We start from the raw sequence: 20,511 nt of genomic DNA on the forward strand, positions 1-20,511 counted from the left end.
TGTTCTTTCTCCTTGAGTTTAATTTTATTATATTGATAGTATCTTGTAACTAAATCAAAATCTTTATCAACTTTATCTATTTTTCAGACAATTTTACCGTTAGCAGACAAACAATCTCAAGGGCCCGTGCAGAATATCGCGAAGAGATTGCTCAAAATATCCAAAGCAATTTTGATCTAAATGGACCACTTGTTGTACATTGGGATGAAAAGCTGCTTCAAGATCTCACAGGCAATATATTTGTGTATTTTTTATAGCATTGAAATGTGTTATTCTGTGTTATGATTTTTGGATATCTTCTAACTAAATATGATTTGAAGTACCTAATCGATAGGTTTTTTTGTTATTTGAAATTTCTTTCCTACAATTTTAAATTACATTTGGTAATATTTGTTTTTTTTTAAAGAAGCTATTTGTAACATATTTTTAACTTTTTTTTAAAAGAATCTATCTGATTTTTTTTCTTTTCAGGTACAGACAAAGTAGAAAGATTGCTAGTTTTGGTATCTTCTGGAGCAAATGTTCAGCTGCTTGGAGTCCCAAAATTGTCTTCTGGAACTGGTGAAAGACAGGCAAATGAAGTTTGCAAATTGATGAATGCATGGGAACTAAGCGCATCTGTGCAATGGGATTTGATACAACAGCAGCAAATACAGGAATCAAAAAGGCGCTTGTACCCTAATCGAGAAGCGGATTGGCAGAGATCTTTTATGGCTGGCGTGTAGGCATCATATTGCCGAAGTTTTGATGACAGCAGCTTGGGAAAAACTATTTCCTTCAAAAGCCCTTCTTCAAGTATTTTTATAAAATTTAAATCGGCATGGCCTACTATGGATCAATCCTTTGATGAAAATATGGTAGACGAAAACATTATTGAGATCCTTGGTGATGAAACACAACATTTGATTGAATTTTTGAAAAACCAACTCAATATTCAACAGCAACGACAAGACTATAAAGAGTTGCTAAATTTATCTTTAGCATTTCTTGGTGTGAAAAGAATTAAATTTTCGCCACCAGGAGCACATAGCAATGCCAGATAGATGGCGAAAGCAATATATTGTCTTAAAATATGGCTGTTTAGAGGCCAATTTGACATGACCGATGATGAAAGGCAAAAAATTCCAGTAATGTGTGCTTTTATTTTACGAGTTTACATTTGGTCTTGGTTTAAAGCTCCTTTACCCTCATCAGCAGCACGAAATGATCTAAACCTGGCAAAAAAATTGATAACTTTACGAGATGCTTTCCCTGATCAATCAAGAAATGTGTATATGGCTGCGGCTTCAAGATTATTTGCAAATATCTATGGTGCTTGAGTGAAGAACTAGTCGCTCTGGCTTTTTTCGACCCAGAAAAATCTACTGATGAGAGAAAAGAAATGGCACACAATTTAAAATCTTGTAAGGGTGATGAAGTAAGAAAAATAAAATTGAAAGTATCTACGATCGATAAGTTGACTTCTTGTACGCTTTCGGATTTTGTTTCTCAAAATATGATGAATTTTTTTTGAAATTTCTGGAATATCTGCAAATTTTCTCAAAGAAGATCCTAGTATATGGGATGAATTGTAAGAATTTGTTGAAAGTAAAAATAAAATTAATTCATTTTTGGTAGTGAATGACTGTGCTGAAAGAGGAGTTAAACTAGTTCAAGATTTTTGTGGAAAACTGACAAAAAATGAAGAGCAGCTTCAATATCTTCTCAAAGTTGTTCAACAGCATAGGCAAAATTTTCCAGATTGCACTCGCTCTGTTATAAAGGAAGGCCTAGCAGTTGAAATAAATAATTAATATAGGTATAAGTGTTGTTTGTTGAAAACTTTGTAGTTTTATACAGTTAATAAATTATGCTATAAACATTAAAACTGTTGTTTGAAAAATATATAACTTATATAATATCCCAGGTCTCTCTGTCTTTCTGTCCTTCTGTCCCTCTGTCTGTAACGATTATATCATATCGTTTTAAAACTGATGCAACGGGCATCATGATGTCCGAAAACAACTCGTTACAAATATTTCATGAATTTTGTCTCCCCTTAAAAACTTCAGCTCGTTGGCTTCAGTGGTAAGTCACCCCCTCCCTCTCTAGCTACACTACTGTACAGAGCACGGAAAGCATTTACCAATCGGATAAAAATTCGCGAGATTGCGTGATAATCATGCATTTCATTTCGCACGGCACCGAATACGCATGCATCGCCGTCGCAATGGTCGGTGGTACGTTGCTCTCATTTTGAACACCCCTGGAGGACACGCTCGACACCCTCGATTTTGGATGCTTATAACTTGGCCAATTTTAAAGGAATTTTCATTCGGTCTTCACCAGTCGCTTCCTTATATAAAAAAGGTGCTACATTCTGTCCACAACAGGAATCCGTCGACTACAGCGCCACCTAGAAGCAAAAAACTGGAACGGTTGCGTTTCCCCATACATTTGGATCACTTTTCCCACAACTTTGAGCCATTTGCGCACGCCAACCACTGGACCGAATGAGCTGAAATTTTCAGGGGAGCTTCTGGGACCCCCAAACTGTCATTTAAGGGTGCAAGGTTTGAAATTCCAGACTTTTCACTTTTTCCATACAGTCAAACCTCCATGAGTCGATGTTCTATGACTCGATATCGACTCAAGGAAGCAAATTATGCCATATTAAAAAATATTTTCTGGGTTACTGTGATGGTCCCTTCAAACGGCTTTCCAAAGATTTGCTATTCCTCATCTCGATATTTCCATAAGTCGATGGTCCCTTCAATATCGACTCATGGAGGTTTGACTGTATAAGCTTGGGCCACTCTAGTGGTACGTTGTTCTCATTTTAAACACCCCTGGGGGACACGCTCGAAACCCTCGACTTTGGATGCTTATAACTTGGCCAATTTCAACGGGATTCACATCCGGTCTTCACCAGTCGCTTCTTTATATAAAAAAAGGTTCTACATTTTGTCCACAACAGGAATCCGTCGACTACAGCGCCACCTAGAAGCAAAAAACTGAAACGGTTGCGTTTCCCTATACATTTGGATCACTTTTCCCATACAAACTTTGAGCCATTTGCGCACGCCAACCACTGGACCGAATGAGCTGAAATTTTCAGGGGAGCTTCTGGGAACCCCAAACTGTCATTTAAGGGTGCAAGGTTTGAAATTCAGGATTTCATGCATTTTGGGCCAGTCTAAGCCGTCACCTATCATCGTATCCGCTGTGTCCCGCAAGAAATCAAAAATACAAGAGTTGAAAACAAACAAGACTAATTAACTCTAAGTAGTAACATTTTTATTCTTTGCAAAGATTGTAACTTTGCGATTTAATGATACCTGTGGGTGTTGAAAATGTTGATAGAAAACTACAGTTTCGAAATGTTTTCGGGTTAATGGATTTAGGGGTAGTGGCACATTTGGGGTAGTGGCCTTTGGGGTACTAGGAGCGAGCTGCTTCATCAGGATAGTGTCCCATTTGGGGTAGTGACTAATTCTGGGTAGTGACATTATGGGTAACGGAATCTGATATTTTTCATTGGGTATGACAAGAATTGAAATTTCCAATAGTTTATCATAAACCACCAAAAGTTTCAATGAAATTGACAAATTGCTGGAGGATGTTCGAGTCGATTGATAAATAAATATTCAAAATCCAAAATATATAGGCGCTATTAACGTTCAAAATCTAACATGATTTCGTGACGGTTCTGTTTGACACCCAGTACCATTGGGTGAGGCGTGGTCCAACGTCATAAATTGAACGCATATAGTTATAAGTATAGGGTAAAGTGCTGACACTCCGAAGTAACTTTTCACAGAAAACCGATAAGCTCATTTTGACATATGTCATTCGTGTGCTAAGTGTGTAAGCACTCGTGTGTAAGCACGTGCTTGTTTTGTCGTTTCGCAAAGCCTTTATTTGGTTTTACATAAAAGCACTTTATCACCAATTAAAAACTTACACGAAAACTTTGTTTTTAGTGTTATAAAACGAAATAGAACGATTGAAAGATAAAGTGTATTAAGTATTTACGAAGTAAATTGATTTTATTTTGTGATTCAATATATTGAATCACATGGGTTCACGAATAAACTTTTATTTTCAATTTTTAAATTTGGGTTGTAAGAACCCCGGTGGAAATGGTATGGTAATATCCTTCAAGACGAATCAAAGTTTATTGCTTAAAATTAAAATTATTCGTCTGATTTAGCCACAACCCGAGCAAAAATGATAATATTTAAAAACTTATAGGGCTACTGCTCTGGAATTTATCTCATCGCTCCCACGAAAAACAAAGTTAAGACAAAGAATTTGATTTTTTTCTTATTTTTGTGATTTTTTCTTCCAAAAAGTTCTTCATTCCTTACGCTTTCATCCCAGCTGGTTTCAGTTGCCAAAATAACCGAAAAGGACGAGCTTAAAATGTTATTATGAATTTCCTTAATTCTGGCTGGGATTTTCATGCGATTAAAATTTTGACAATATATCAAAATTTCAGTCGCATTCTGTTTTGGTGAAGAAGTTTTTGGAAGTACGTCGGTTGTGAAAATATTTACCTCTTTCTCGTCGAAATGAGTCGTTACTTTTGAAAATTTGGATTGTGAAATTTGTTGACGCTGTCCCTTATGTGTTGCAAATGTTGGATTCTCAGGTTACTAAGATGACGACGGTAAGATTCCAGATCATCAATTGTCGCCTTCTTAGAAACGCCATACTCCGCATGCACATCGAAGAAGATTTTCCGAAGTTCCTCATCTGTGGTTGGAAGCCCTTGTGATGACAGGTTGATTTTGATGCTGATGGGTGTCATTCCTTCATGGCAAAATGATGACTCCTTGTCATACAAAAATGCCAGATAAACACGCACGATATACATTATTTTTGGGTCCCGTAGTCGAGCCTTCAGGAAACGTCCGTCTCCGTCAGCTGATTGTTGAGTCAGGCTAACTATAAGTGGACGCATTGGGTCAATTGACCATGCTGACGCTGAATTTGTCGTTGTTGTGGTTGCATCAGCAATTTCCATTGGTAGCTGTTCGAGGTTGTTGTCATTTGAAATTTGTTTGTTTTGCCGGTATGGATTTATAGTCTCGCCCTTCCTGAAGTTGATGAATTTGGGGATCGAGAGGCCGGCTATTGGATGGTCGATGGTTGATGGAGGACCTGCAAATTGTTTCTTTGCATTGGCCAACAGTTGTTTGTCCGAATCATAAACGCGTCCGTGAACAGTTTCCCATTTGAATTTTTTGTTTGATTTATGCTATTTTTTTAATGATGAAATTGTTGTTTTCTTCGTTTTCGGTTTCGTCTAGCCTTTGCTGTAGCCTTTTCCTGAAGCCTACGAGTTCGTTGTTTGGCATCATACGTAGACCAGTCCGGCCTCCAGCAATATTTTTTTTACAAAAAATCGCCAACCAGATAATGATTGGTCATTTCCTGGCAGGTCCGAGTTGCTTTTTACAGTTTGATCCTCGGTTAATTCCTCCTCTAGAGTCATTAGAGGTGTATGAGCATCTTTCACGTAATTTTGTTTAATGTCAGACACAGTTGTGGCAACACATTTCACTTCCTCGAGAATTTCCAAAAGCTTCGAGTCAGATGGAGGTGATGATGATGTTTCGGCCAAATTTGATAAAGCTGTTATATTATTCGGCAACTCGGCCGTTCGAAAACCATTTTCATTTTTCGAAAACCAGCATTCTATACCGTCCCGCCCAGACAGCTACTGGGGGGCATGGATCGCGATCCTCTCGTTTAATAAACAATGTGCACTCGCTTGGCTGTGGATATACAATAGTAAAGCGCATGTGGAGATTGGACAAATCAAGCATCCGAAAGATATTCAATTTGCAAAAAAGAGAGCTAACCTCGGTGGAGGTTGGTACTCGGATTCTGATGGCTTTTCCGCAAACGTGACCTTTAAGTGGTCTTGTTGTGTAGGGGTTATCACGCCTATCTAGAGAGTAGGAGGTTGAGGGTTCAATTTGTCCAATATCAATTTGTCCATTTCGAAACATATGCTGTGCATATGCACAGCCAAGATATTTAACAAAGCTGTTATATTATTTGCTATACATACTCGATAGCCGTTCGTCCAATAATTTTGTTATTTGACCCGACAGAGTTAAATGCGATTCTCTGATGCCGGTCATAGTAATTTGAGCCTGTGAGTCATTCGACTTCACGTTCTGGTCAATTACACTGCATATGTTCGCATTGTTTTTGGTTATTCCTACCAGCGTGTCTTTTTCGTCGATCAGCTGGTGCTCTATGTTGTCGAATAATTCTGCCACTAAGCTAAACTTTTGAAGGTCAGCAGCGATGCGGTGGTTGGTGTTCGTTTGCGCATGAATAGCATCCACCAGTTGTTCTTGTTGATAAAGTAACTTGATAAAGGAACAGTTCCCATATATATGCACTTATTATTTTCATTGTTATTTACTTAATAAATCCTTATATTTTCAGCTAAAACGTTCCCAGTTCATATTTTTGGCTTTCTCGTGCAACAAAGTTGTACCGAAAGGCTATCACTTTACTCCAATATCGAACTTTTTATAGAAGGCTCAGAGACCCATAGTGTTTTATACCAATCGACTCAGCTCGACGAACTGAGTAAATGTCTGTCTGTCCGTGTGTATGTGTGTGTGTGCGTGCGCATGTGCCATAATTAGCCAATTTTTCACATAGTAATTCAAAATCGATTCTCTCACAACAAGTTACATTCGACTGAGAATAAAGCGTAGTTGATCACTATTGAATTTCATAACGATTGCGCATTCCAAAAAAATCTAAATATTAAAATAGTTATGAAACATAGTAATTAAGATACATCATTCCATAAAATGCCTTGAAGTATCAACCCATGAAAGCTCTTCTACTTGATTTAGTACAACAATTGAAACGCAAGCTTTGAGTGCATGCAAGTTACGGCGCATAACGTTTCTTCAGCTTTCTGGTATAATAAAAAAGCTCGCATAAAACGCACACGCCAATAATACTTTACTTAGTTTTTTTTTTAAATCTATTATCGTGATTTTTTAAATTTACAATAAGTTCATCACGTACTTTACTTAGTGATTTTAAAATTAATATCACAAATTATTCAGCATTTCAACGAATTTCCCGATAATGCATTTGATTGGGTTGTTTAATAATGCACGAGAAAGGCACAATCACTGCTAGGTTGATCAATCTGGGGTTTTTAAATTGTTCTGTTGAATTTATAAACCAAATCTCTCCTTTACACCAGCTGTTAGGTTATGTTTCTAGATTGAGATTGGTAGACAAATATCTCCTTTTTGGGTTCTAAATCAAAAATAATAGTTTGCCAACAGCCGATCACATACCCCTATATTATCATATCCATAAATTCTGAAGAGCTTATCTTCGCTCTAGGATAACAAACTACACGACGAGAACGTTATCGTATTGTACCAACAATGCACTGAACGACATCGAAGATCGGAAGGCTGTTAATGCTTCGTTTTTAAAGTTCGATAATTGTAGGAGTAGAATCTATCAGTTGAAAGCGTCTTGATGGCAAACAAACGTAAGTGGTTTGATAATGATTACTCAGCTGTTAGGTGATTTGAATTACAAGATTATTCATACAAATTATAAATGCATAGTGAACTAGAGCCAAATTGATCAACGCGTCTAAACAACAAAGAGAGATGTAAACTTTTCTGCATAGAACGCTATTCAGTTTCTTAAGCAGTTTTTTAGTGTCACGACTTATAATATTTTTTTAAATTTTAAACAAATAGCTTGTTTATGCTGGAAATTCTTTCTGAATTTTTACTTCATCTCGCTTTAAATACCATCAAAAATTCCACTCCTAATACAGGTCGCTTATATTAAGATTAAACATTTGTTTATTGAACAAATTGACTTTACGTTAATTTATTCTTCAAATGCACTTATGGTAAAAGAGATACTTATTTCCATTTCAGTGTATAAAACTGAAGAAGTAAATATTCATTATCAATCTACTTACGTAACATAACAATGTAATTATCGTATATAAGTTGCTTCAAAAGATAGTTCGTTGTTAAGAATTGGTTCAGTCTGCTTGTAAAGTTAGAAAATACAGGAAGTTAGAGTGAGTGCAGTTACCCAAAATAACGGTAAGCACATAAGATCAACAATTTCAATCACTACACCGCATTTAACTATACTGAGTTGGATACTAAGGCTGTGTCTCAACTCAAACTTAATAATGACACTTTAATTGAAGAATTGTATAAGTGTATTACTTCTGCGTGAAGTAAAAGCATTACACATTGAAATGTCATTTTCCTAACTTAGATGTACATTTTGGTGATCGAATTAGAGGCGAATTTAGTTTATGCAAAATAATTGAAAATGTGAATCCACTTTTCTCTATTCTAACAGTTAATCGTTTTTGGCTAATTATTGCGCGATGGAACAGCTTACCAGTGGTGAGATGAAAAGTACATTAGAAAATTTTGAATGCTGCAATACTAATCAGGATGTGGATTTTAATACGAAATACAAGAATTGCACTGATTGCTCGAATCGTGATGTCTTTTCTCGGATACTTAAACAGAGAACTGGCGGTAACTGGAATAAGCAGAATTCACAAAAACGAGCAATACAATCAGTTGCTATAAGTCTTGTGATTGCAGTTTGGATGTTTGTTTTGCAAACGGCAAGTGCCACTCCCTACAGAGAAATTGCTATCCTCTTAGATCAAGAAAGAGTTCCATATTTAAGCAGACCTGCTGGATCTGAAAACCCTCCAATTGTGAGCAACGGCAATGGTCACAGCAATTTTTCGGGGAAAATTGATGCAGTACAAAAAGAGGTCAACCAGCTCATATCTGTTTTAAATGCAACTAATACGCCACAAGTGAGTAACAGTCTTGCCAACCCCGGCAGTTCGGCCACAGGAACGTTCGTACCTCCTCCTACAGGGGACAAGGTTAAAGAGTTGGAAAACGAGATGAAAAAAATGAAGGAAGATATACGGAAATTGTTGGAAACGTCAAGCTTATCAGAAGAAGATAGATCACGGCTTGCTCGTTTGGAATCGTCCGTAGAAATATTGCAAAAGCTTTTGGATGCCCAAAGGCTGCAATCACGAGAAAAAATGGAGGAATTGGAGAAAATGATTCAGGGGTTAATTGGTACCATAAAAATACTTATGAGAGAGATTGACGAACTCAAAAATCGAGCTGCAGCGAATGATGAGGAGAAAAAGCTGAACGGATTACCTTTAGAATGCATTGCTGCCGTGAAGAGTCACGATTTTGTAACTGCTGAAAGGAAGCTTCAAGAGATTAATGATGATAGCAGAATAAATATGATCGTTAATAAAGTGTATGAATATCAACAGAGTAACTTCGATTTGGTGCTCAAATTCGGGGACAGCATAAGCGATAAGCACAGGAGTCTACTGATTTTCAAAGCTTTGAATTATGAACTGTTGAGTAACGGCCACAAAGATGCGCAACGAATGATAAAATTGATTGAAAGTTTAAGAAAGGGAATACTCAATCAACCAAGTTCTTCGTCTCAGTTGAAACAAGAAACACAAGTGTTTGAAAATGAACTAATCAATTCACTTAAACCTGTAGTAAAAGAAAAGTTGAAAAACGGTATGCTAAATAATTATTACGAGACAAACGTCGAAATTACTACGCTATCCAACAGTGTATATCGTATCAGTGCTGAATTATTCAGAAATTTGCTTACGGAAGTTGTCAACGAAGTATATGGGAGAATAGATACAAAAAGATTACTTTTTTATGTAAGAAGCCATACCTTCCTCGAGCAAACCATTTCGGGATATGATGCTGTATTCAGAAAGATAAGATATTCTAACAACGATTCTTTATTTAGTCTTGCCTACTATGTTAAGGATGCTATCGCTTCAACTAATTATGCCAGACTTGACGCTTATAGTAAATCTACCTTAAATAATATTAAAAATTCACTACCAGTATCTGTGAGAAATGCAGTGTTTTCATCTAAAGTTTGCATAGTAAACGTCAAGTATCCAAAAAATCTCTATGCGTCTGGGAAATACCTGCATGACAGACCGAGACGTCACGTGTTCACGGCGATGCCTGGCAATAATGAAGTTGGTAATCAAGAAGACCGTTGGACATTGAAGCGAGAGAATGACTATTTCTTTATTTACAACGTGGCTCATCGGGAGTACATGTATTCTCCCAGTGATTATAAAGATTTTAAGCAAGGAAAAGATAGAAGAAAGGTCTTCACGTGGACTGCAGGTGACTCATTCGATAGTTGCAGATGGTATATTGAACCGTTTGGAGACAACGTTGAAATAAAAAGTGTTGAACGGTCAGAATATTTATATACATCGAATACCTATACACATAAACGGTATAACCAGAAAATGTTTACATGGATTCCAAAAGCGCCAGTAGGTAACGGGTTATGGAAAATTGAAGATTGCAGTAATTGAAGATTGATAGTTCACGAAAATAATACAAATATATTTCCAGAATGTAAACACATAGCGACTTTTATTTAATTTTTATTGAAAAACTACTTTCAGGAATATATAGATTTTCTTTCTGCCTTGTTCTATATTTCGAATGGATTATGGCCCGCTGAGTCATTAAGCATTTCCACAGCTTATGATTGAAGGCTTGTCTTTGCTTGCCATATCTTGTGGGGCAAGGATACACTTATGCCCAGGAGGTCAAGGCTGTGCCCCACCCAAAAACATCTGGACCTCAATAGTAAGAGAAAAACGAGAAAGGAAAAAACTGCACACCGTACCCTTAATTAAGCAGGTAGAACTAAGTTCATTTTTATACCATTTATCTGTTTGGAAAATTAATATACAACTTTGCTTGTGACAACTTTGTTCTGGCAAGTTGATTCTGGGAGCGATGATATGAAGAATCGGAACAGAAACTCTTTTTCGGGGCTGTCATTAGGGGCGAAACCATCAAAATTGAGAGGCTCTTTCTTCTAGGTTATGTTATTCATACTTTCATGCATAATTTACAATATTTTATTGCTAGCAGGACCACAAAATTATTGATTTTGCGAGACAGTCGTTTGGTCTTGTACCTCTGGATTATAAAAATCCATATCATGTCTCCAGTGTTCGTGTACCGATCAAAAATTTGAGATAAAAACAGAATACATGAAAAGTTCCTACGTCCGATCGTTGTGGGTTTATCATTTTTCCCTTGTTGGGTATTTTAATCACTGCGACCATTATATCAGCCCCTTGTTGAAGAACTGTAATCTCTTTCTAAAAATTGCCGGACAATGGCATAACAGATGTTCCGAGTCTTCTACATGTATGCCGCAGAAACGACATACATCATCTTGAAGTTTTCCTAACAGCTTCAAGTGATATCGGCTCGGGCAATGGCCTTTTTTCTGCTCAACAGACATCCTGGGTTGTCCAGGAAGTGCGGGGTTAGGGACCACCTCCAACAGCAAACGAGGGAGGCAGGACTACATCCCCGACCCGCTAAACCGTTTCCATTGCCGCCAAGCCCATAGTCCCTTCGGTACAACCAGAAAGTAATGCTTCAAAGGGGGGGCAGTGCATAACACACCCTCGAGCTTAGCTGCGTGTCCTTGCAGCATCGAACATCGTGACTCGCTTTTTTAGCAGAACACCATGGTATAGTGCCAGCGCATTGCCCGCTTTCCAGGTGTCCTTACCACGACCTATGTCCTTGGAAGGTGGGAAGGGTCGACTTCGCGCCTGCTTCCCTCTGCACGACTGGTATCAAGAATGATGATGCCGCGTGCACCCCAAATTGACCTCTCTGCGATAGGGTTTATTTGCCAACACACAGAGAGACTTGCCGACGCGGTGCCTACGCCTGCCCCAGCCTTGACGAGGACCCCTTTCCGTCCTCGGGCTCGGAACCCGCCCGGTTGACCGAAGCCGCAAAAGCGACGATACCATGTTGTTCTTCGCGCGGCCACTTGTTCGATAAAGGGATCGAGTTCGACCACAGGGCATGACCACAGGTATGACCCATGAAGCCGACTCCGATCCCTTGGACTACCTCTTATTTGCGCCTGAAATAGCCACCCTTGAGTCCACGCGCCACCTTCTGTGTAGCTCCGAGACGATTTGGGCGATAGCCGATAAAACGGCGTTCCAGCCAACTTCATCTTCACACATCCTCCAAACTAGGTTGTCCGGGGTAGTGTCCAGACCACATGTGGCAAGCATGTGGTCACGCATTGCGCAAGAACGTGGGCACACAAACAACACGTGTTCCGCCGTTTCCTCTAAACCTGCGCACACCAAACACTCGGGCGAGGCCGAGCAAGCCAGCTGCGTTACCTGCACTGTGATTTTGCAGCACGCTTAAACGCTGGGCACTTCGAACCCCCCATGGGGTGCTTGCTGTTCACAGCTTTACTGGAACAAATCAATCAATTGGTAGGGTTCGTGCAGCATTGTGCCTTATGTCACTCCAATCCGCAGCGTCGGCAGAGATTGCTTCTGTCAGGGCCTTTGCAGTCCCATTGCTTGTGTCCCGGTTCCAGGCACTTGAAGCAAACTATGGGTTGCTCGTATATGCCCACATGGCACACCGACCATCCCACCTTGACGCTCCCTAACTTGACTACCTTGGAGGCGTCCGCTGCAGATAGCCGAACCAATGCTACCTGCGTCCCTGCCGGACCTTTCCGAAACCGAACGGCTGCGGTAGGCGTCTCCACTTCACACTGTCGCCGCAGTGCCGTGACGAGCTCTTCGACTTCGGTGATCTCGTCCAGGTCTTTAACCCTTAGATTCACCTCCGTCGTGAGTGCCCTCACCTTGACAGTCTCGCCTAGGACTTCCTCCGCCAACATCTTGTAGGCGGCGCCCTTTTGCGAGACGCCCCGCTTCAGCTCGAGGATCATCGCGCCCATCCGGGTACGTCTTATTCGACGTACGTCGGCGCCGAGTTCACCGAGTTTGACGTCACTCCTCATCGCCTTCAAGACGTCCGAGTACTTAGCCTCGTCCGTCTTGATGACTAGGGCATCGCCCCTGGAGCGATTGGCGCCTACCCTAGACTTCTTGCTACCCTCATTCGCCTGGGCTTTCGTTTCGGCCCTTGACGTCTTCGGTTTCCTCTTGTTCTTGACCAGGGTCCAGGAGGCGTCATCCCCCTCTTTTTCCCTGGTCTGGGGTGGCTGATAGTTCTCAGCCTGCCGTAACATCTTACCATCGTCTTTCCTGGGTGGACGGACCTTTCCAGGTCCTTCCTCCCCCGGCTTGAAAGGCCAAGCGTTGAAAAGTGTTCGAGGTCAGCTTTTATTTCCAAAGTCGGTCCCGAAAGTCATTAGCAAACTGCGGCAGCAATATGGCCGCCCAGAGCAGTTATTGCAGTGCCACTTGGAGAAGGTGCAAACATTGGAACCCCCGAATGCAGAAAAGTTGGCAATTTTTATTCCGTTTGGAACAGCAGTGGAGCAACTATGCGAGCACTTGGAAGCCGCTGGATTGAAGCAGCATCTGGTAAATCCGATATTGGTGCAGGATTTGTTGGACAAACTTCCGACGAGCAATAAGCGTGAGTGGGTCCGATACAAGAAAAGGAAGAAGAACGTCACGCTGCGCACGTTCACGAACTTTTTGTCGGAGATTGTCGCAGAGGCCTGTGAAGCAAACGTGTCAGTCAACTTTAGAAGTGAAACGAAGCTAGAAAGTTATAATTGTAGAGGAAGAGATATAGAAATAGGACGTGCTTACGACTATAGTGAGACAGAGTCTGTTTCTATGCAGGCAACAAAACCAAAAGCGTGCATACTCTGCAAGCGTACTGATCACCGACTACGGTTTTGCCAAAGCTTCAGGAATATGACTCCAGCTGATCGAATCGAAGTTGTGCGGGAGTGGGAACTGTGTGAGATATGTCTGAATAATCACAGAGAAGAAAAATGTAGAATGAGGATGCGGTGTCCGATTGATGGGTGTTTAGGGAGGCACAATCCGCTGCTGCATGAATGCTCCGGGGTAGTAGTGATGAACGCTCATATCCGATTAAACAGCTACACGATGTTCCGTATCCTGCCGGTGACCTTAAGCTTTCGTGGTAATTCCATTACTACGTTAGCATTTTTAGATGAAGGAGCCTCTCTTACCATGGTTGAGAAATCATTGGCCGAGCAACTGAGAGCCGAAGGAGTCCGCCGTAGTTTAGAAATTCGGTGGACTGGAGACGTCGCACGCGTAGAGAAGGATTCCAAGCGAATCAGCTTGAAAATAGCAGCACTAGGAGGAACAGAACAGCTGCTGATGAATGATGTTTGCACTGTACAGAAGTTGGCGCTGCCAGAGCAAGAGCTAAATGCACAAGAAATAGCAGCACGGTACCGTCAACTGGGGGGAAGATGATCATTTTTGAGACAAAACATGCAATAACAATGTGTGTTTACATTTTAAATCGAAACAAATATTTTCAAAACATGTACTGCTATACGTTGCAATAATCAACAACTTTAGTTTTCTGAAATGCGTTCGCATTTTTTTAAATAAATTAAATTATCACACATTTTTTGAGTAATCTGGTTTGGGGTGAAGTTGATCAAGACAGCTCTACTAAAATCATTATGACGTAGTAGTCAAAATACACTAGGTTATTTGTATGAATGTTGAATTTCCTACGTCAAGAAGTCTACGCAGTCAATATTTGAAACGAAAATAGCGTCATTTATGACTATCTCTCTCTTTCTTCCACAAAATACATTTTCATGATTATAATTGAAAAACTCGGATTTCTACCTAGCGGTAACATTACTTGAACTGAGGATATTGTTGACTACCGTTTCATAAAAAAATTAGGCACTTTTGACTGACACATCAAATGATCATCTTCGCCTCAATGATCATCTTCCCCCCAGTTGACGGTACGTTCATCTTCAGCATATCCCTATTTCTTCATATAGCATGGGTCGCCCGCAAATCCTAATAGGATTGAATAATCTACATACAATTGCGCCTTCAGATGCGAGAGTAGGTCGACCAGGAGAACCTATTGCAGTGAAATCACCACTAGGGTGGTCAGTATACGGTCCGAATCGCGGAGCAACTGCATTACATTAAAATGTTGTCAATGTTCACTATGGAACATATATAGATGTGGAACGATTGGAGGTAAATCCGGAGTACCCATTGTACGGCTACCGGAGTTACGGGCTGGGGATTGTTGGCGACATTCGAACAGTTACGGTACATTCGGTGATATGCAGCTCATCTGCCGAGATAATGAAGAGATGCAAGCTGAGTCGTGAGAAATAAGTATATGCGTGACCAGTCTACAGCTGCAGGAGAGGTCGTTGATAGTACACGATGTAAACAAAAATATGTAGGAGGTAAAATTGTACAAATCATACAGAACGATCGAATTGAATTGTAGTCAGGGCATAGTTCGATTATTATTATTGGTGTACCAAAAAAGGAGTAATCGTGGTGGAGAAAACTCTTGTGAGTAGTATGATTATTTATATGCGCATGATTATAAGAAAAATATATTCTAGTTTAAGTACGCCGCAAAGCTACTATAAAAATTTAGTGCGCTGAGAGAACTCTCAGCCTGCCGTAACATCTTACCATCGTCTTTCCTGGGTGGACGGACCTTTCCAGGTCCTTCCTCCCCCGGTTTGGGAGGTACCTGGCCGGGGTTCAGCTTTCCAGACCCACTACCCTTGTTCGGGGTAGTAACCCTCCGCGTTTTGGAGCGGCCCCCAGGGAGCTCATCCCCCGGAGAGTGTCTCCCCCGTTTTTGTGTCTGCTCCGTTGGAGCAGTCACCCCTGACGTGCCCGCGAATACTTGAGCCTCAGTCTGGGTAGACTTTGGCACCACCGTCTTCGCTGGCACGCCCTCGGTCGATTCGATCTTGCCCGAGTCTGCGAATCCTTGGGCCTCAGTCTGGGTAGACCTCGACTCCACGGATTTCACGGGTTTACACTTGGCCGTCCCGAACGCCCTTTCCAGCTTGGCGTCCAACATCGACTTTCGATGTTTCAGTAAGCTCCTCTTGAGGTCCTTACTGATATTATGCTTCGATGACGCCAAATCGATGATGGCGTCCAGCTGTTCCGTCGCCACTTCGAAGGCCGAAAGCCCATCGCGTTTGCGGTTCATCGCCTTCACAAGCCATGGGCCGTCTATAACCTCTACCGGCGTAGCCTGGGAGATGGTTAAGTGACCCACTATTGCCTCTGGCCTCCTAGGCGGAGACCTGAACAACCCACCTCTTGCGAAGGGGTTGTCGCCTACACTACTACCACTAATTGAAGAAATGACTTGGTTTTCCATTTTGGTCCCACGAGTTGCTCGGGAAAAGAGGTCCACCACGCCAGAGTCCAGAATGACGCGGTAAGGGACAATTACTGGGGAGGGTGCCCAGGTACCCCACAGGCTCCGTTAAAGGCCTAGCTCATTATTTCACCCCCCCTGGCTGCCTCGCAATCAAGGTGTTTTTCCAGATGTCCTCTATTTTAGAAGGTTCCCAAGATTTAAGTTCCATTCGAAGAGAACACGCAGATGGAAGAGAACACAAAATGGTTCGGGACCTATGAATTGTTGAGATGAACCAAAGTCTGGCCAGCATATCAGCTTAATCATTGCATTCAATGCCACAATGACCAGGAACCCAATACAGGTTCACTTTGTTACGACTACTCAAGGTTTGGAGTGACTGAACACATTCCCAAATGAGTTTAGATCTGCATGATGCTGATTTCAAAGCATTCAATGCTGCTTGACTGTCAGACATTATGCTAATATTTGAATGCCTGTAATTTCTGCGTAAGCACAATTTAGAGCATTCAAGAATAGCCTGAACTTCAACTTGAAAAACAGTTGGCCATTTGCCCATAGGCAGGGAATCAATATTCGAGCAACGCCTAACTATATACCCTTTGCCCCAACAGAGTTTGTTACTGACAAACGCACCTTGCAACAAGCCTTTGTCAGAACCTGAACACAATATGACAAGAATCATTTGCCTTGCATGCTCTAATATTTCCGAGAATACGAGGCTATTTTTGTAGTCAGCGTTAGATTCTCGAATATTTCCATGAAATTAGAAACTACGATAGCATAAAACCGAAATTTGCTCTAGAGAGAATGCAAAATAACGGAATGAAAAATTAGCAACAAAATTGTCTTCTTTTTTGTCGTGGACAAATTTTTTGGATACTTGTCATTATTATCTCCAACAAAAACAAAGCTTTGTCGTTGGTTCTCTTTTGTCGCTTGTTTCGTATGCGCATCGACGAAAAATTGATTCCTTGCCCATGTGAATCGAAATATTTATTCCTGGGTTTATCATAATCGGATTATACAAGGCAAACAAACAAATTAGCTTTACAATTTGAATTTCGACAAACTTTGCCTGTCCAAAACTTTTTGTCTAATGTTTGTACAGACTGCACGTGCATGGAGACGCAGGGTTGTTAGTTAACAACCCTGCGTCTCCATGCACGTGCATTCTATACCCCGCTTAAGCGCGGTGTGACCAATAAAACAATTTCGTTTTACTGATCGATATCTTGAACGAAATCATGGGCACAGAAGGAAGTAGGGTAGAGGACTAATTCCCGTCGGTGTTGTAGTGCTGGTTCTTCTAATCTAATTTAAACGACAACCTAACTACTATGAAATTCTAACCTATTTGTTTCAAACAAGTTGTTCGGAATTGGAAGAAGCGCACTAAATTTTTATAGTAGCTTTGCGGCGTACTTAAACTAGAATATATTTTTCTTATAATCATGCGCATATAAATAATCATACTACTCACAAGAGTTTTCTCCACCACGATTACTCCTTTTTTGGTACACCAATAATAATAATCGAACTATGCCCTGACTACAATTCAATTCGATCGTTCTGTATGATTTGTACAATTTTACCTCCTACATATTTTTGTTTACATCGTGTACTATCAACGACCTCTCCTGCAGCTGTAGACTGGTCACGCATATACTTATTTCTCACGACTCAGCTTGCATCTCTTCATTATCTCGGCAGATGAGCTGCATATCACCGAATGTACCGTAACGTCAAGTCGCCAACACAATGTCGCCAACACAAGTATTTTAGAGTTTCTGGTTCCTATTGCGTATTTTTGGTGCAATAAATAAATCATAGATGTTTGGGAATCGATGAGTTAAAAATACTCTTCCGGCTTTTGAAATATGTCTTAATAAATCGTCCATTAATGGTTTAATTAGTCCATTTTAATATATTTTTACGTAGAATTTTGAAGGAATGTCTTTTGATTTCTGCGGAAAATCCTTTGTATTATTCATAAGAAATTTTTCGTAAATTCCCTCAATTTCTTACATCCTACGTCAAATACCCTTTTTCAATGACATCTTCAATTTTTGTTTCTGCTTATTTCTGTTGCTTTCTGATACTTTATCAAGAAGAAACAATTGAATCGAAGTAAGTTTAATAAAACAAGTGTAAAAAATGGCACATGATCATTTGATCACATGAAAAATCTCACTGTCCGGACCTGGGGCGACAGCTACCGGATACAGAAATTGATTTTGCACCATAGTTACTGTAGCATCACACTATGGGGCCGTACACATATTACGTAAGCACTTATGGGGGGAGGGGGGTCGGTCAATATCTTACGGTCCATATAAATAAAAATTCATTTGTATGGAAAAAATCTTACATGGGGGAGGGGTGGTCGAAAAACCCAGAGAAATTGCTTACGTAATAAGTGTACGACCCCTATCTACTCATATTAAGGGTTGCTATGGCGACATGCGATGCAACCTCAGAGGAGTAGGCGGTGTGATGAGTTAAGGACTAGAGAGGGCAGAAAGTGTACGATAACTGACCAGTACGGACATAGAAAACAGTGATAGTAACAAGAAGACAAATAGCACAATTTGGCGACGAGGATGGGATAAATTGGAAGGCATTTTGATTGAAGGTAATTGAAGAAAAAAAAATCAATGATTAAATCACGAATGCTGTTATGTTATAACCAGGTGCACCCGTTATGATTGGCGAGAATTTTCAGAATTCTCCTGTTCTTAATGGGTTACGCGGAAACTATCAGTTTTCAACGGCTTGTGCGGAAATTATTTAGAATTTCCCTGATTTTGGCGAAGGCTTAGAGGGGCCTTCCAGTTTTTCGCATTGAATGCAATGTAACGAGAATTTATAGGATTCTCATACTGCGAAGATTTTGGAATCTTCCAGGGTAAGCCATTCAATATGCGTTTCGGGAAAGCAGAAATTGAATGCATGATGGCGAAAATTTGGAGAATTTTCCTAGAGCGAAGATTTTTTAATCTTCCTGGGTACAGCTGAGTAAGAAAGTGAAAACTTCTTGTTGGCTCGTTTCCATAGTAACGCATGGAAGCGCGTTATTTGTAATTTGAATAAAATCTTGGATTGCTGCGTTTGGCATGCATACGATGGGAGAAAAGACGCAAAGAAAATATGCTGGTATCCATAGTAACCAAACGTGTGGTTGCGTATCGCATGTCAATTTGAATGGACACATAGATTGTTTTGGTTACCATCTATAGTTACTAACAAATGGATAGATACTTGAAACGGAAACATTGCATTTGGTTATAATATATAATTTGAAAAACATACAGCATTCCGCGATCATGGTAAAAAAAAATGTATCGGTGGTCTGATGAAGATTAATCATTTGATTTTAGATGGAAGAAGGTCGTCCGATTCCCCCGTTCCGCTGTAACCAAATTAAATCCGGAAAACTTTCCAAGGAGCTTGGCGAGAATCGCTGGAATGTTATTTTGCGGCATATAACATCACGGATCAACAATTGATGCGAGCTAAATTATTGCATCTGGGCGGTCCTGCGTTGCAGACAGTATTTGAAAATTTGCGAGATCGAGAACACATCCCAATTGTTTCATTGGTCCCAAATTGGTACGACATTGCGGTAGGCAAGTTAGATGAATTTTTCGAGCCTCGCCACCAGAATTCGTCTGAGCGCCGAAAATTACGGTCAATGAAGCAGAAGTCTGGAGAACGGTTTGCCGATTACGTTATCCGACTCAAGGTCTCGGAGTGTGGAAAGTATGGAACGGAAATTGAACAAATCTTGAATGAAATTCATTTGACGGACGCTGTAGTGGAAGGATGTAGCTCCAATGATGTACGTAAGCGGATGCTGTTGAAGGATTTACCATTTTCCGAAATCGAAGCCCTAGGTATTGCTCAAGAAGGGGTTGAATACCAGCTGTCGGCTCTAACAAGCCATCCACCTGAAAAGATTTACCGTATTGCAAAACCAAGAAATTATGACACGAAAACTGAACCAATGCGATCGAAAGCAGTTCGTGATAAATCTTGCTTCAATTGTGGACGCATTGGGCATATTGGCACGGCTTCTATCTGCCCTGCCCGCGGGAAGCAATGCAGACATTGTAAACTGTTCGGCCATTTCGAGAAGTTGTGCCGGAAGATGAAAAGCAAGGAACCATACAATCGCGTTCAAACAAAAATAAGAGCTGTAGAGGACAAACCAGACAAGGTCGATGAATCAGGC

At 40.6% G+C, this 20,511-nt stretch overlaps 2 protein-coding genes across 3 annotated transcripts in view; one reads left to right on the top strand and one right to left on the bottom strand.

Annotated features, from left to right (window-relative positions):
• The window catches only part of LOC134210946 (uncharacterized), a 73,731-nt gene that overhangs the window by 24,067 nt on the left and 29,153 nt on the right, over nucleotides 1-20,511 (bottom strand). The window lies entirely within an intron of this gene.
• Nucleotides 7,994-10,692, top strand: LOC134210950 (uncharacterized). Its single transcript, XM_062687405.1, has 2 exons — nucleotides 7,994-8,108; nucleotides 8,377-10,692. Exon 2 carries the CDS (start codon nucleotides 8,405-8,407, stop codon nucleotides 10,436-10,438), a length of 2,034 nt encoding a protein of 677 aa, XP_062543389.1. The 5' UTR covers nucleotides 7,994-8,108; nucleotides 8,377-8,404; the 3' UTR covers nucleotides 10,439-10,692.

The sequence above is a fragment of the Armigeres subalbatus genome, chromosome 2 (assembly GCF_024139115.2).
Source record: "Armigeres subalbatus isolate Guangzhou_Male chromosome 2, GZ_Asu_2, whole genome shotgun sequence".
In the NCBI taxonomy this organism is placed as follows: Eukaryota; Metazoa; Arthropoda; class Insecta; order Diptera; family Culicidae; genus Armigeres; species Armigeres subalbatus.